Here is a 13,537-nt window from a genome sequence, read left to right as displayed (position 1 = left end):
TTGTCAATTGCACTGACATATTTTGTATTGTGTCCCACTTTAGAGCTTCTACAGCAAAATATTATCTGAATTGTAGACTAAATGAATTATATTAAAATTCATTCTGAACCATCAAATAAAAAGAGCACGAATGTAAAGTTGGTTTGTCTGGCAGAACATCATCACACCGCCATCGCCTCTGCGCCCCTCGGCCAACTGGAGGACTCAGGAAACCGCTTATCATAGAGAGCAAGGCTAGAACGTCTGTACTATACGTCATGTAACTAACTAGCGTCTCGTTTGTCCTGTCATCACTGCGCCTGCGCAGCAGTGTCGTGGTGCGGGTCTTCCCTTGCCGGTTTCAGGTTGTGGCGTGAGCGTTACCGGTGCAACCATGAGCGGGACACTGGCCAAGATCGCCGAAATTGAGTCTGAGGTGATGAGCTTGGGGGTGCTTTTGGGGTCTTGAGGTCTTCGGAGCTCTGATTGTAGTCGTGGCCTGACATGTGTTTGGCCAGCGGACTGTAGAGGTGTGGGAGACTGTGCAGAGGCATATTGGGTAGGGGCTCGGAGGTCAGTGTTAGGCTTTGTAGTCCAAAGCTTTGGGTCCTATAAATGTCATTCATGATACTTTACTACTGACTAACTTTCAGGTGATGGAAGGGAGGACAAGCCTTGCTGTCTATTTTGGACGCCACACTAAAAGGGGTTGTCCAGGATAACTTTTTATGGTCCTGCTGTTACCTGATGTGTCCTGTGTCCTCTGCTGATTGGCCTCAGTGGTCACTAGCAATGGGGACAGGAAGAAAAAACCAGAGCAGCCCCATATAAAAAAATATATAATCTTGGACAACTTTATTGGGATATTCTCATATTAACAAGGATTTGTCATGTTAGAGACGCTGTCCTGTGTTACTGAAAAACCCTTTCAATGAATTTCCCTTGTGTTGGCACTTCAAAGTTTAGCATGACAACCCTTTAGGGAATAATTTATAGATTAGTGGGTGTCAGTTGCTCAGACATCTGAAAGGGGGGGGGGGGAGACTTTTGAAGTACAGTGTTCTATTGAAATATACGGAATGGTTCACAGGATGTCTGTCCAGTGCTTTATTCAGAATAGAAGACAAGTCCCCTGTTCTAAACACTGTAGGTTATCCGGTTGTCTGTATTTTGAGTCCCCCAGTGGACCCGAAAGACAAAGAGCCTAGCACAGATGTGAATCTAGCCTAAGCCTGTCATTCATCAAATTGCTTGTGGAAAATAAATATTATGTATTGCCTCTGCTGTATTACATTTAGATTGGCAAACACAAAATGATGAGCTTACTTGTGAAACAGGTGACTGGCAGCAAGTCAAAGTGCAGCACAGACAGTTGTTTTATTACTGGATTGGTTGTACAAGTCAATAATATTACATTTTTGCGGATCATCCAAATTAAGCCGGAGACATCATTACTTTTACATCAGAAATTGGCACAAATTATATGGCATATCTAATCTATTTTCTGTTCTAGTCTAGATATGCCTCATTAAATTTGACACATCTTATGTCGGCAGTCCTGTGATTAAGTCTGGTGTATAAAATGCTAGTCTTAATAAATTCCCCCTACTGTGGGCTACTTAGTGGGTTTCCATGACTGCAACTTTGGATGTCAGACACATTTGCTTATGGTTAAAAATGTTGTACTTTGCTTTGCAGATGGCTCGGACTCAGAAAAATAAAGCCACTGCACATCATCTTGGCCTGCTGAAAGCCCGTTTAGCTAAACTGCGACGTGAACTCATCACCCCAAAAGGTGGTGGAGGTGGTGGCCCCGGGGAAGGTAGGTGTGCTTTGATGACAGTGTTGCATGCTTTCCAGAACCAGTTAGATGCTTGTTTAAAGGGATTTTTCCACAGCCTGATGCAAACTGTGTGGGGTCTAACAAACACTGTCTCAGTACAGTCTGTATATTGTTGATAGCATGTCCTCACCACCTCTTCCAACATCAACAATTTTTATCTTTAAATAGGTGCTATCCTGCCGATTCTGGCGCAGTTGGACTTTTTTTTCCCTAGACCTATACCCTTCCTCAACAATTAGTGCTGTTAGTTTCAGCATTTAATATGCTGATTTGGCTCTCTACTGTGGGATTCCTGGGGTGGAGCTGGTAGTCTGAGACCACCCACATGACAGTAGATAGTCTTAGCATCTTTGGTAACGAAATTAACAGCAATGAATGCTTAGCAATAGTGGGTATAGAAGAAAAATCCCAACTGTGCCTGAATCAGTGGGGCAGCACCTATTGAAGGATTCAAAGAGCTGAAGGTGGTGAAAAGTTTTCTTTAAATGAGGGAATGTGCTGCTGACAACAATGATTTTAAGGCCCAAAAAATATTCACCTGTCCTCGGTGCTCCAGTGTCGGTTTTTAATTCACGTGACTACGGAGACCAATCAGCATCCTAAGGAAAGGGATACAGGACGACAAAGTGTGGTGGGGACTTCTACTACAACAACACACATTTTCAATGGTGCTAGAAATATTTAAATTAACTAGTTCTCCTAGACTCAAGCTCTGCAAATAAGGCTAGAGGAGGTTCAAGACGTTTTGTAAATTTCTTGTCCTTGGGGGGATCCTCCTCTCTCTGTTATGGGATCAGGGAAATGCGATTACCGGTAAAGTGTAATCTTCATTTTATCTCTGTGAATTCAGCCTGAATGCAGCAAGACTGAGTGTAGGTGTACTCGTGCTGGACCCGTACTACAATTCACTTCAATTCAAGCGCCTGAGATTGCCAAAGTACAGCAATCGGTTAACTCCGGCACTTCCATTGAAGCGAATGGGAGTGCGGATGTGTCCTATTCAGCCTGGATGTGGCCGGGTGAATTTGCAATGGGAGCTAATGGCACCGCCTCCCTTTCTCAGGATCAGGTATTTATATATACTATTCATGGACTAACACCTTCAGTATACTCATGCACTTGCTTGTGCCTGTTTTGATATAAGAAAATCATTTTTGGCATTTATATATGTATGTATCATATACATAATTTGTTTTGACTATGGACTTTCTGTTGTAGGCTTTGATGTTGCAAAGACTGGAGATGCTCGAATTGGATTTGTGGGATTTCCATCTGTGGGGAAGTCAACACTTCTTAGCAACTTGGCTGGTGTTTATTCTGAAGTGGCAGCTTATGAATTCACCACACTGACCACAGTACCTGGAGTAGTAAGATACAAAGGAGCCAAAATTCAGGTAAAAAATATTATTTAAAAATAAAAAACAACTAAGGTGTTATTGGAATTAAATGAAACTTTGTGTGCGATACCATAGAAAATGAAGATGATGGTGGCTGACTGTCAATGGTAGGACACTAAATTTCCTTCTTCAAAGCACCTGGAAATGGACAGGGCAGAGTAAGGAGTGTATAGAAGGTGCCACCTCTGTCTGGCTTTTTTTTTTCCTTTTTTTTTTTTTTTTTTATATATATAGTAATGTTCAGGAAGCAAATTTTTTGCAGCAATATAACAATTTATTTTTTAGTTATTTGTATGTTCTTACATGGAAGCTAATACATAACCTCTATCCATATTATATTAGCTGACCTGTGGTCTTAGGAATGTAGAATGAATGAGTGAATAAATAAAATCAGCTTCTTATGACTGAAGACTATCCCCTTCCACTAGGTATCACTTTGTATGTAGAAGTCTCTGGGAGTTAGGAAATATTTGTAACTGGAGTCACTTCAAGCAGTGGACTCAATGAAAGTCATGAACTGGTCTTTGGCAGAAAAATAATGCTGGATTAAATCTATTTAACTTTATGGCTGATACAGTGTTTTTTTGATATTGTGGCATTTTCCAAACTAACATATGTTGCTTTTTAATCATTTCTCTACTAGTTGCTTGACCTTCCTGGTATCATTGAGGGAGCTAAAGATGGAAAAGGCAGAGGTCGCCAAGTCATTGCAGGTGAGTTGGGATTTCTTAATACAGTGACATATGTGTGTATATATGTATGTGTGTGTATATATATATATATATATAATATGTGTGTGTGTGTATATATATATAATGTGTTACATTATATTTACAGTGGCACGCACATGCAATTTAATCCTGATTGTCTTGGATGTACTAAAACCTTTGGGACACAAAAAGATTATTGAAAATGAACTAGAGGGCTTTGGAATCCGACTAAACAAGAGACCACCAAATATTGGATTTAAGAAAAAGGACAAAGGTGGAATTAATCTCACTGCCACGGTAAGTAGTGTGGCAAACTTTAAAATAACGTGCCATATGCCTTAATCCCCTGGGATGGGAATACTACTTAAAGAGGCCCTTTCAAGCTCTCATGAATATGTGGTTTTCTATAACACAAACAGTACTCTAATTTTGCCTTGCACTGTCAGAGGGGGCATTCCTTACTACATAGCGATGACACTGAGCTGTGGGTAGATATCAGTGCCGAGAAATCCGACAGTGTGCTGAATTCAGCACATTGTCGACTTTCTAGCGGTATAAAAAACTGCATATTCTTGAAGACATGAAAGATCCTCTTTAATTTTTGTTTTATCATACATTGCTTCTCTTATGATTGGTTTGATACAGGATCGTGCCTGGTCAGTGAGGTTTGCCATGCCAGAACTGGAAGGAGTGGATAAAGCCTATATAGATAAAAACTTACATACAGTATAAGATTTTTTTTTTTTTTTTTTCCTCTGATATTTTTTGTTCTTCCTCCTTCAGTGCACTCAGAGTGAGCTGGACTTGGAGACAGTGAAGAGTATCCTGGCAGAGTACAAAATTCACAATGCAGATATCACCCTGCGCAGTGATGCTACAGCTGATGACCTGATTGATGTTGTTGAAGGAAATAGGTATTTAATCTTTTAGTGTGGAATGTCATCTTTCCCATTATAAATATCACTAAGTGTAATTACACACCATAAGCTTCACTTTCAAGTCCCTCTCTTTCATAATCCAAAATTAAAGAGATGTCAGTGCCAAACTCCCCTGACCATGTCCTTAAAGGGACCCTCGCCCTGCCTACTTTCTAAATTACATTAATAATCAAAAATGTATATTTACCCTTATCCCTGGGGCGGTAACATGACCGCTAACTCAGCCCACTTTGATAGTGTCATGTTTAGCTACTCCAACAATAATAAAAAGATTGGCTAGTACTGCTGAAGATGTCCAGACACAGTCGGGGTGCAGAACTGTCAAAATTCACAACTCTGTAAATGGTTTGTGTGAGTTATTGATATGAACGTGTTAAAGATGGCAGTAAAATTCCCCAGGCAATGCCTGCAGTGTAGAGCATTATGGCATGAGAAACTGTAATGTTTTACTTTGTAAATATTGTTCATGATCTCCTTATGAACCTTCCTCCCTCAAAATACTTCAGAATGGCAGTTGTCAATACGTGCCTTTCGATACCATCTATCCTATCTATCCTATCTATCCTATCTATCCTATCTATCCTATCTATCCTATCTATCCTATCTATCCTATCTATCCTATCTATCCTATCTATCCTATCTATCTATCTATCTCTGCAACTTGCACCCTGTGTAATGGCTGTGCTGTGCTATTACAAGTAAATGGGAGTGTATGAAAGTGAACTTCTGGCTCCAAGTAGCTGCTTGTTGGATGTCCTGGATGTTGGATCCCCACTCTTCTGATATTGTTGACCCACCCTTAAGGGAGGTCATCAATATCTTTATCCTGGAAAAACCCTTTAGGCTGAGGGCCACAGCAAAAAGCATTGCAGGATAAACTGTGGAAGAAATGCATTACATTTTTTCCCACAGCGCTTTTCACCTTGAATTATACCTATAGGGAAACCGCCAGCGTTTCCATAGGTATAATCAATATGCTGTGATTTCAAAAAATGCAATGGATTTGGAAATTACAGCATTTTTGCTGCTGGTATTTTTCTGCAGTGTGTGGATTGTATTAGCTAGGGAGGCTTGAGCCTCACGGATGTATTCTGGTATTCCAGACTTTATTTGGTTAGGGAACAGGATACGATACACTTTTCTATTATACATTTATTTTAACATTTTGCTCACACCTGTTTGTTGTATCGGTGCAGTAGCCCGTTTTTAGTGTTGTGCAGTGCATCCATTAGACTAGGTTCACTTACTCTCTGTTTGGGGGTTTCCGTCCTCAAACCTGCTTAAAAAAATGTGGAAAGAAAAGTCTTGCAAGCAGGACTTTTTTTTCTCTGCATTTTTCCACCTTTTTTGGGTGGATCTCATTATAGTCTATGGGGTCTGCAGGTTTCCACAGGTAACTGCTTTTTTTAAGCGGATTAGGTTTCAGTTCGTGGGGGCTCCAAGCAGACCCTACGAACGGAAACTTGAACGCTAGTGTGAACCTACCGTAAAGGGACCAAACCTGACATCAGTCGTTTGACTTTCACACATGACTGGTTCATATGATGTCACACGCCACCACTCACAGATTTCCTGCAACCTTCTGGAGTACCCCTAACATTTCAGGTGCCATGATTCAGATTAATCTCCTCCAGGAGACATCTTCCAGTAAAGAGTAGATGCCCCAAAAGGGTTTGTTAGCCGAAATGTTGCACTGTGATTCACAGGCATTTGTCACAAGCAGTGACCTGGTACCTGTTGTGTCTATCACATGTCGTAAGCCCCCTGTTTTGGAGAAACCCTTTAACCTTACCATACACCAATTGACATGAATCCATGCACTTCGATTAAACCATCAGGGAGGTTTGGAGTTATTTGAAGCATTTTCCCCCCTATTTTAACAGTCTTCTATTCCAGAAAATGCAGTATTAGTCCTAACGTGTCTTTTTCTATCCTGTTTTATCTCTTTCAGAGTCTACATCCCTTGCATCTATGTATTGAATAAGATTGACCAGATCTCCTTAGAAGAATTAGATGTTATTTACAAAGTGCCACATTGTGTTCCCATCTCTGCCCATCATCGCTGGAACTTTGATGATCTCTTAGAAAAGATCTGGGATTACTTAAGACTGGTTCGAATGTAAGTGTGAGACAGGATTTAATGTAGAAAACGGAGTCTGTTGTGTCCCTCTGATACATTCACAGTTATATTGTAAAGTTAGTGCTTTGTGGTAATGTATAGAGATGAGTGAGTAGTATTCGAAACGGCAGTTTCGAATAGCACGCACCCATAGGAATGAATGGACGCAGGGGGTTAAGCGGCAGGACGTCGGCCCCGTCTGCGTGCCGGCCAGCTCCATTCATTGCTATGGGTGCGTGCTATTTGAAACTGCCGTTTCGAATACTACTCGCTCATCTCTAGTAATGTAGACTATTATCTTGTGTATTAGGAATCTTTCATCCCTACCACCTGTATTACTAATAATAATAATACTTTTATTTATTTAGCTACACTAAGCCAAAGGGTCAGTTACCGGATTACACTTCACCAGTTGTGCTTCCTGACTCTCGTACAACAGCTGAAGATTTTTGCACGAAAATTCACAAAAACCTTATCAAAGAATTCAAGTAGTGAGTATCTGTTTTTAACATTAATCTTGCTTAATGTTTTTTCACAGTTGTATCATCTTTTTATACACGTTGCTTTTTACAATTCATGTTGTTTTGGAACTTTTGCCTTGGCATTGTCGGCGTCTCTTACAGATTTGAATTTAATTTATCTGCACTCTTGCTATTGATCAGTGTGATTTACATTTCATTTTTTTTCTTACTGCCTACCGATGATAGCAAAATCATGGCCATATTAAAGTGAAGTAGCGTTAATTCCTATAGGTGATGTCTTGTGTACCGTACTTGTGGAAGCCTCATATGTAGGGAAGCAGATATGCAAGTGCAATAAAATTAGGATTTACAACCAAGAGTTCATTGAATGGAGCATAGAGGCTGCTACCTTGTGAAGTCAGGGGTCAGCAAACCTGTTTGTGGTAGCGATTTTGAAAAGAAAATCAAAGATGACAGTCAGTGTGCTATGCGATAATTGTGAAAATGTGTGTCGCGCCACTCCCCCCCCCCTTCCCATCTAAAAGTCATATAACACAAACAATAACAATTACATAATATATCAATCAGTTAGTGTAATCTTAAAATTCAATGGGATCCTTCTTCCCCCCCCCCCACACACTTTTTTTTTTTAAATATATATTTTTAGCAAAATTATTCCTATTTGGATATGAATTTTCAGCTGAATATAGGGCTAAGAGTAGTCTGCAGTAAGCCTGCTTTTTGGGGGGCAGAGGATGCCCTTTACACATCATCCTCACTTTCTTGAAGAAATCCAAACAAATCTTTCCAGCCTTATTGAAAGGAATGAAGGAAAGTTTAGCTGCCATATTATACATTTCACAAGCAGTTACTGTCCTCTGACTAGAGTACTAGCCCAGACCCAAGGGCATCACGCCACATGCTCTTTCCCACACCTCTTCTGTCCGACTGTATTTCCATTAGAGAGTGCGCCACCTAGAGCAACAGAGAGTCTTGGGTGCTGACTCTGGTGCCAGTGTCGGTCATTACCGACCCCTCTTATATTCTGAGTAGAAAGAACAGACAAGGAGCTATAAGATGAATAGCTTGGGGCGGGGGAAGCTATTCAGGGAATAGTTGTAACAAAAATGTCTTGCTTTATTTGTTGAAATTACTTGAAAGGTACAGAATGACTTTAAGACTCTGTATTATTTATAATCCATTTTTCTTTTCCATACTCACAGCGCATTGGTTTGGGGTTCTTCTGTGAAACATAATCCACAAAAAGTTGGTAAAGATCATGTATTGGAAGATGAAGATGTCATTCAAATTGTAAAGAAGTGATCAATACAAGACCGCGTCTGCAGACATTTAACACCTTACCACCATTGTTTAACAAGTAACCGGGCATCCATCTGTAAATATCTCATGTGCAAAGTGTCAATAAAACTCGGCTTCACTAACCTTCTGTGTGTGGGTCATTGGCAATGTGAGAACAAATATATGTACTACACGGCTATGGATGCTGCATTCCCCATGTCAAATGTCCTAGTTATGCCACTGATGCGCACCCTGTAGTGGACATAGTGTGTGTATGTATATAGATAGATATAGCTAGATAGATACACACACAGTGTTGGCCAAAAGTATTGGCACCCCTGCAATTCTGTCAGATAATACTCAGTTTCTTCCAGAAAATGATTGCAATCGCTAATTCTTTGGTGGTATTTTCATTTAATTTGTCTTCAATGGAAAAACCACAAAAAGAATTGTCAAAAAGCCAAATTGGATATAATTCCACACCAAACATAAAAAAGGGGGTGGACAAAAGTATTGGCACTGTTTGAAAAATCATGTGATGCTTCTCTAATTTGTGTAATTAACAGCACCTGTTACTTGAGGCACTTAACAGGTGGTGGCAATAACTAAATCACACTTGCAGCCAGTTGAAATGGATTAACGTTGACTCAACCTCTGTCATGTGTCCTTGTGTGTACCACATTAAGCATGGAGAAAAGACCACCAAAGAACTGTCTGAGGACTTGAGAAGCAAAATTGTGAGGAAGCATGAGCAATCTCAAGGCTACAAGTCCATCTCCAAAGACCTGAATGTTCCTGTGTCTTGAAGACTACCAACAAATTGTGCAGCATAATGTAGGGCCCAGTGTGAGAAAGCTGAGTCTCCCTCAGCGGTCATGGGTCTTCCAGTAGGACAATGACCCAAAACACACTTCAAAAAGCACTAGAAAATGGTTTGAGAGAAAGCACTGGAGACTTCTAAAGTGGCCAGCAATGAGTCCAGACCTGAATCTCATAGAACACCTGTGGAGAGATCTCAAAATGGCAGTTTGGAGAAGGCCCCCTTCACATCTCAGGGACCTGGAGCAGTTTGCCAAAGAAGAATGGTCTAAAATTCCAGCAGAGCTTTGTAAGAAACTCATTGATGGTTACCGGAAGCGGTTGATCGCAGTTATTTTGTCTAAAAGTTGTGCTACCAAGTATTAGGCTGAGGGTGCCAATACTTTTGTCCGGCCCATGATTTGACTTTTTTTTTCATTCTCTTTTGTGTTTTTTCATTGCAAGCAAAATAAATGAAGATGTTAATACCAAAGAGTTTGTGCTTGCAATCATTTTCTGGAAGAAACTGAGTATTATCTGACAGAATTGCAGGGGTGCCAATACTTTTGGCCAACACTGTAGATAGAGAGATTAGATAGATATGAGCCAGTCTTTTTGTAGCGCTTGATGTTTTGTGCAACTGCATTTGGGGACACTTTCAAAGTTTTCTTTTTCGGACTGACCTTTATTTCTTAAAGTAATGATGGCCACTCGTTTTCTTTACTTAGCTGCTTTTTTTCTTGCCATAATACAAATTCTAGCAGTCTATGCAGTAGGACTATCAGCTGTGTATCCACCTGACTTTTGCACAACACAACTGATGGTCCCAACCCCATTTATCAGGCAAGAAATCCCACTTAATAAACCTGACAGGGCACACCTGTTCATAGTTTTGATGCCTTCAGTGTGAATCTACAATTTTCATAGTCCTGAAATTACAGAAAACTCTTTGAATGAGGTGTCCAAACTTTTGGTCTGTACTGTGTATGTGTGTAATATATAATTGTGGAAGTGGTCTTCACATAGGCTTATGTTTCCATATGGCCAATAACACATTTTCTAGAATTAAATAAAAGATGAGCAGCATGAACACATATGAAAAAAGGCATGGCTGTTGAAAGTGCAGTAGGTAACTATTGTGGTATTTGAGTGGAGGGAAGGAAAAAAAAGAAATGCACAAGTAAGCAATTTATAGCCTGGTCCTAGGCTTCCTATGAACTAGAGCACCACTCTTAGTTCTCCTATATCTGGCTATAAAAATTATTACTAGAAATTTGATATTTCCAGAATCCACAACAGCACCGGAGAGAGGGGATCTGCCTCTCTTCTGTAAGTGTCATATGAGAAGAGAGAAACTGGTTAATTCAAGAACCAAAAGTATGAGATGCATAAAATATATATATACACACACTTATTTTTTACAATCTATACCATGTGACAAAGTAAGTCACCACCAAAAGGAGATGGAGTGGTGCTGATGTGTGTTCCAGAAACTAATTTTTCCCCTCAGCCATGACAGCACTAGAGAATAAAATTGGGAAACATCCCTACTTGGAGATCTTTGCTTCCAAAGGACAAATCCGAATAACCCAGTACTTGAATAAAGTGGCTAGTGATGACTAGGCAGCTACTTTGCACACTTGCTCAGCAGAGGCATAAGCTTGTTCTGCCCAAGAAGTGGCAATTGCTCTAGTGGAATATTTCAAACTTACAAGACAGGTAACACCTGATGAGTTCTAGGTTAAAGAACTGGTCAGTCTAACCCATCTAGCAAGTACTTCTAAATACCGTATTTCCCTTATTAGGACCTGAGAGCAAAACAAAGAAGGAGCCAAACAATTGTCTAGCTATGGGAAAACCTTGGATGGCTTGGAGATGGAGAGCCACTACCACAGCCACTTTGGTGGCAATTCTATATGTCCTGTATGAAGATATGCACTATTCTCCCATGATGAGTAACTGTTTTGATATTCTATGGATGGGTATTTGTAAATAGGCATCTTTTACATCTAGAGCTGCAAGGACTTGATTCTTCAGTAAAGCCCCTGTAACAGTTTTATTTAATTGTTTCACTTTGTAATGAATTTATGACATGATTGAGAAACCGGACATCTATAATAAGTCTCCAGGTTCCATCTGATTTTGGTACTCACAGATTCCTTCTTCCTTTTCTAGGGTATGTTCACATGGCAGAAAGTGGATTCCACGTGTGAACATACCACACAACCATTTTTTGGCAGCGGATTTTGAAGCAGATTCCATGGAAAAAAAAACAAAAAAAAAAAAACAAAAACACCTGTGTGACCTAGCCCTTAGAACTTCTAGAGCCCCTTTGATCATGAACTTCTAAACCAGAGAAAAGATGTAGCGATTCAGCTAATCGTTCAACAGAAACCGATGTCTTGGCCTGTGCTGAAACTCAAAGCATTTGGAACAAAAAGTATTGAAATGTATTTTTAAAATTTGCCTTCTTTGCCCAAGGTTTCAGCCAAATTGTCCATCTAGTAGCATTAGTAATTGCTAGATGTTTGGAGGGGATTCAAAATCTAAAGGAAAGATCCTAAACATAATACAATGCCAGCTTCCTGAATCTCTATTCCCAATTGGCTTAACCATAAACAATGTAATGGCTGCCATCACCGCCTTTGTTAGAACCACAAAAAGAACACCCACCCAAACTTCAACAGTGATTTGAATAGTTTATATGGGGGGGGGGGGGAATTTTTTTTTTTTTTTTTTAAACAAATCAGCCACTTCTGGATCTACTTTGGCCAGTTCCGTCCCAGGCTTCACATTCTGCAGGATCCAGTTTATACACAGTCATGAACCTTGACCCAAGATCAAATCTCCTGACTGAAAATTTCCACTCCTATTCCATAATAGCTTTACGGACTGATGTCCTGGAAAATCGTTGCCTTCTTTTAGTGAAAATAAAAGGAAAAGAGCAGTTTCAGAAGTTTGTAACTCTTGATCAGACGAGTCAGAAGATTCAATTAACCCTTAGGCGCACCGGGACATATAGTCAACTCCCTGCTGTCTTTATAGGTGAGGAATGGAACCCTTTACTTATATTGCTACCCTCAAACTTTTGATGTACAGGGCAGCTCTACTGGAGTGTAAGACAGTCCATTCCATACAAGTAGTATTTACTCAGAAGTGAGAAAGTAAATAGAGGAATCCGAGGCAGATGTCTTCCTCAAATTCCTATTTTCTGCCCCCTTGGCTTATGGTGGTGATGCAGAGCATCAGTATTCCATTGCAGCTTTCATCCAGTGATTAGGACCAAATTAGTCTAATCAAGCTGCAGCCTTCCCATCGGCAGCAAGATCGAGCAGGACTTTTTTTCAGCGCCCTCCTCTAATGGTTTTCAATGGGAGGCAGAATGAGGGAAGAATCTGCTGCTGATTTGGGTGCAAAATTTGCTGCCTCATACTGTTATCAGTGCAATGAACCATCCAACAGAGCCTGACGTTTTGGGGTGCACCACTCACAAACATTCTGGGGTCTGAGAAGACCCCAGTGAATAAAATGATTGGCGGCCCAGGGAGGCGAGGAAACAAAAACCAGTGTTGCTCACCTCTCCTGGGCTCTGGCTTGACTCCCTGCTCAGTGTTTGGCTGTCTTCAATGACATCAGACATTACGCCAGTGGGTTACGCCAGTGTTATGCACAGTGACCCAGCCTGGCCCATGTCATGTCACTAATGAGGCCTGAAGACAGCAGGGAGTTGCATCGGAGCCCAATTCAGTTCTGGGTACTGGTTCATAGAAAGGACGCCCTAGAGTTGGAAAAGATTCAACGGACGGCCACAAAATTGTTAAAGTGTTTGGAGGACCCTCAGTCATTTAAAAAAAAAAATTAAATAAAAATGGTTTAGCCTTGAAAAGAGGTTTAGGGAGAGTTTATAAGATGTAAAATTAACCTTGATTCAAAAAACCCCACAAAACAGTGTTTCCCAAGAAGAGAATGCAAGTAAAAATGTTCATTCACATC

At 40.4% G+C, this 13,537-nt stretch overlaps 1 protein-coding gene across 1 annotated transcript; it reads left to right on the top strand.

The window, feature by feature from the left end:
* Positions 1 to 284: 284 nt before the first annotated feature.
* On the top strand, positions 285 to 8,890 carry DRG1 (developmentally regulated GTP binding protein 1). Its single transcript, XM_075276478.1, has 9 exons — positions 285 to 415; positions 1,678 to 1,801; positions 3,041 to 3,216; positions 3,863 to 3,932; positions 4,057 to 4,226; positions 4,713 to 4,843; positions 6,819 to 6,986; positions 7,355 to 7,477; positions 8,671 to 8,890. Exons 1-9 carry the CDS (start codon positions 374 to 376, stop codon positions 8,768 to 8,770), a joined length of 1,104 nt encoding a protein of 367 aa, XP_075132579.1. The 5' UTR covers positions 285 to 373; the 3' UTR covers positions 8,771 to 8,890.
* The last annotated feature ends 4,647 nt before the right edge of the window (positions 8,891 to 13,537 follow it).

The sequence above is a fragment of the Leptodactylus fuscus genome, chromosome 1 (assembly GCF_031893055.1).
Source record: "Leptodactylus fuscus isolate aLepFus1 chromosome 1, aLepFus1.hap2, whole genome shotgun sequence".
Classification (NCBI taxonomy): domain Eukaryota; kingdom Metazoa; phylum Chordata; class Amphibia; order Anura; family Leptodactylidae; genus Leptodactylus; species Leptodactylus fuscus.
The sequence above is the reverse complement of the archived record's forward strand: the minus strand, read 5'-3'. Positions and strand labels throughout refer to the sequence as shown.

What these genes read in the sequence shown, in the direction of transcription:
- DRG1 (XM_075276478.1), top strand. Translation starts at nt 374, where the DNA reads ATGAGCGGGACACTGGCCAAGATCGCCGAAATTGAGTCTGAG. An exon ending in TCGCCGAAATTGAGTCTGAG is followed by an intron (nt 416 to 1,677) that starts GTGATGAGCTTG and finishes TTTGCTTTGCAG; the next exon opens with ATGGCTCGGACTCAGAAAAA. An exon ending in GAATTAATCTCACTGCCACG is followed by an intron (nt 4,227 to 4,712) that starts GTAAGTAGTGTG and finishes TTCCTCCTTCAG; the next exon opens with TGCACTCAGAGTGAGCTGGA.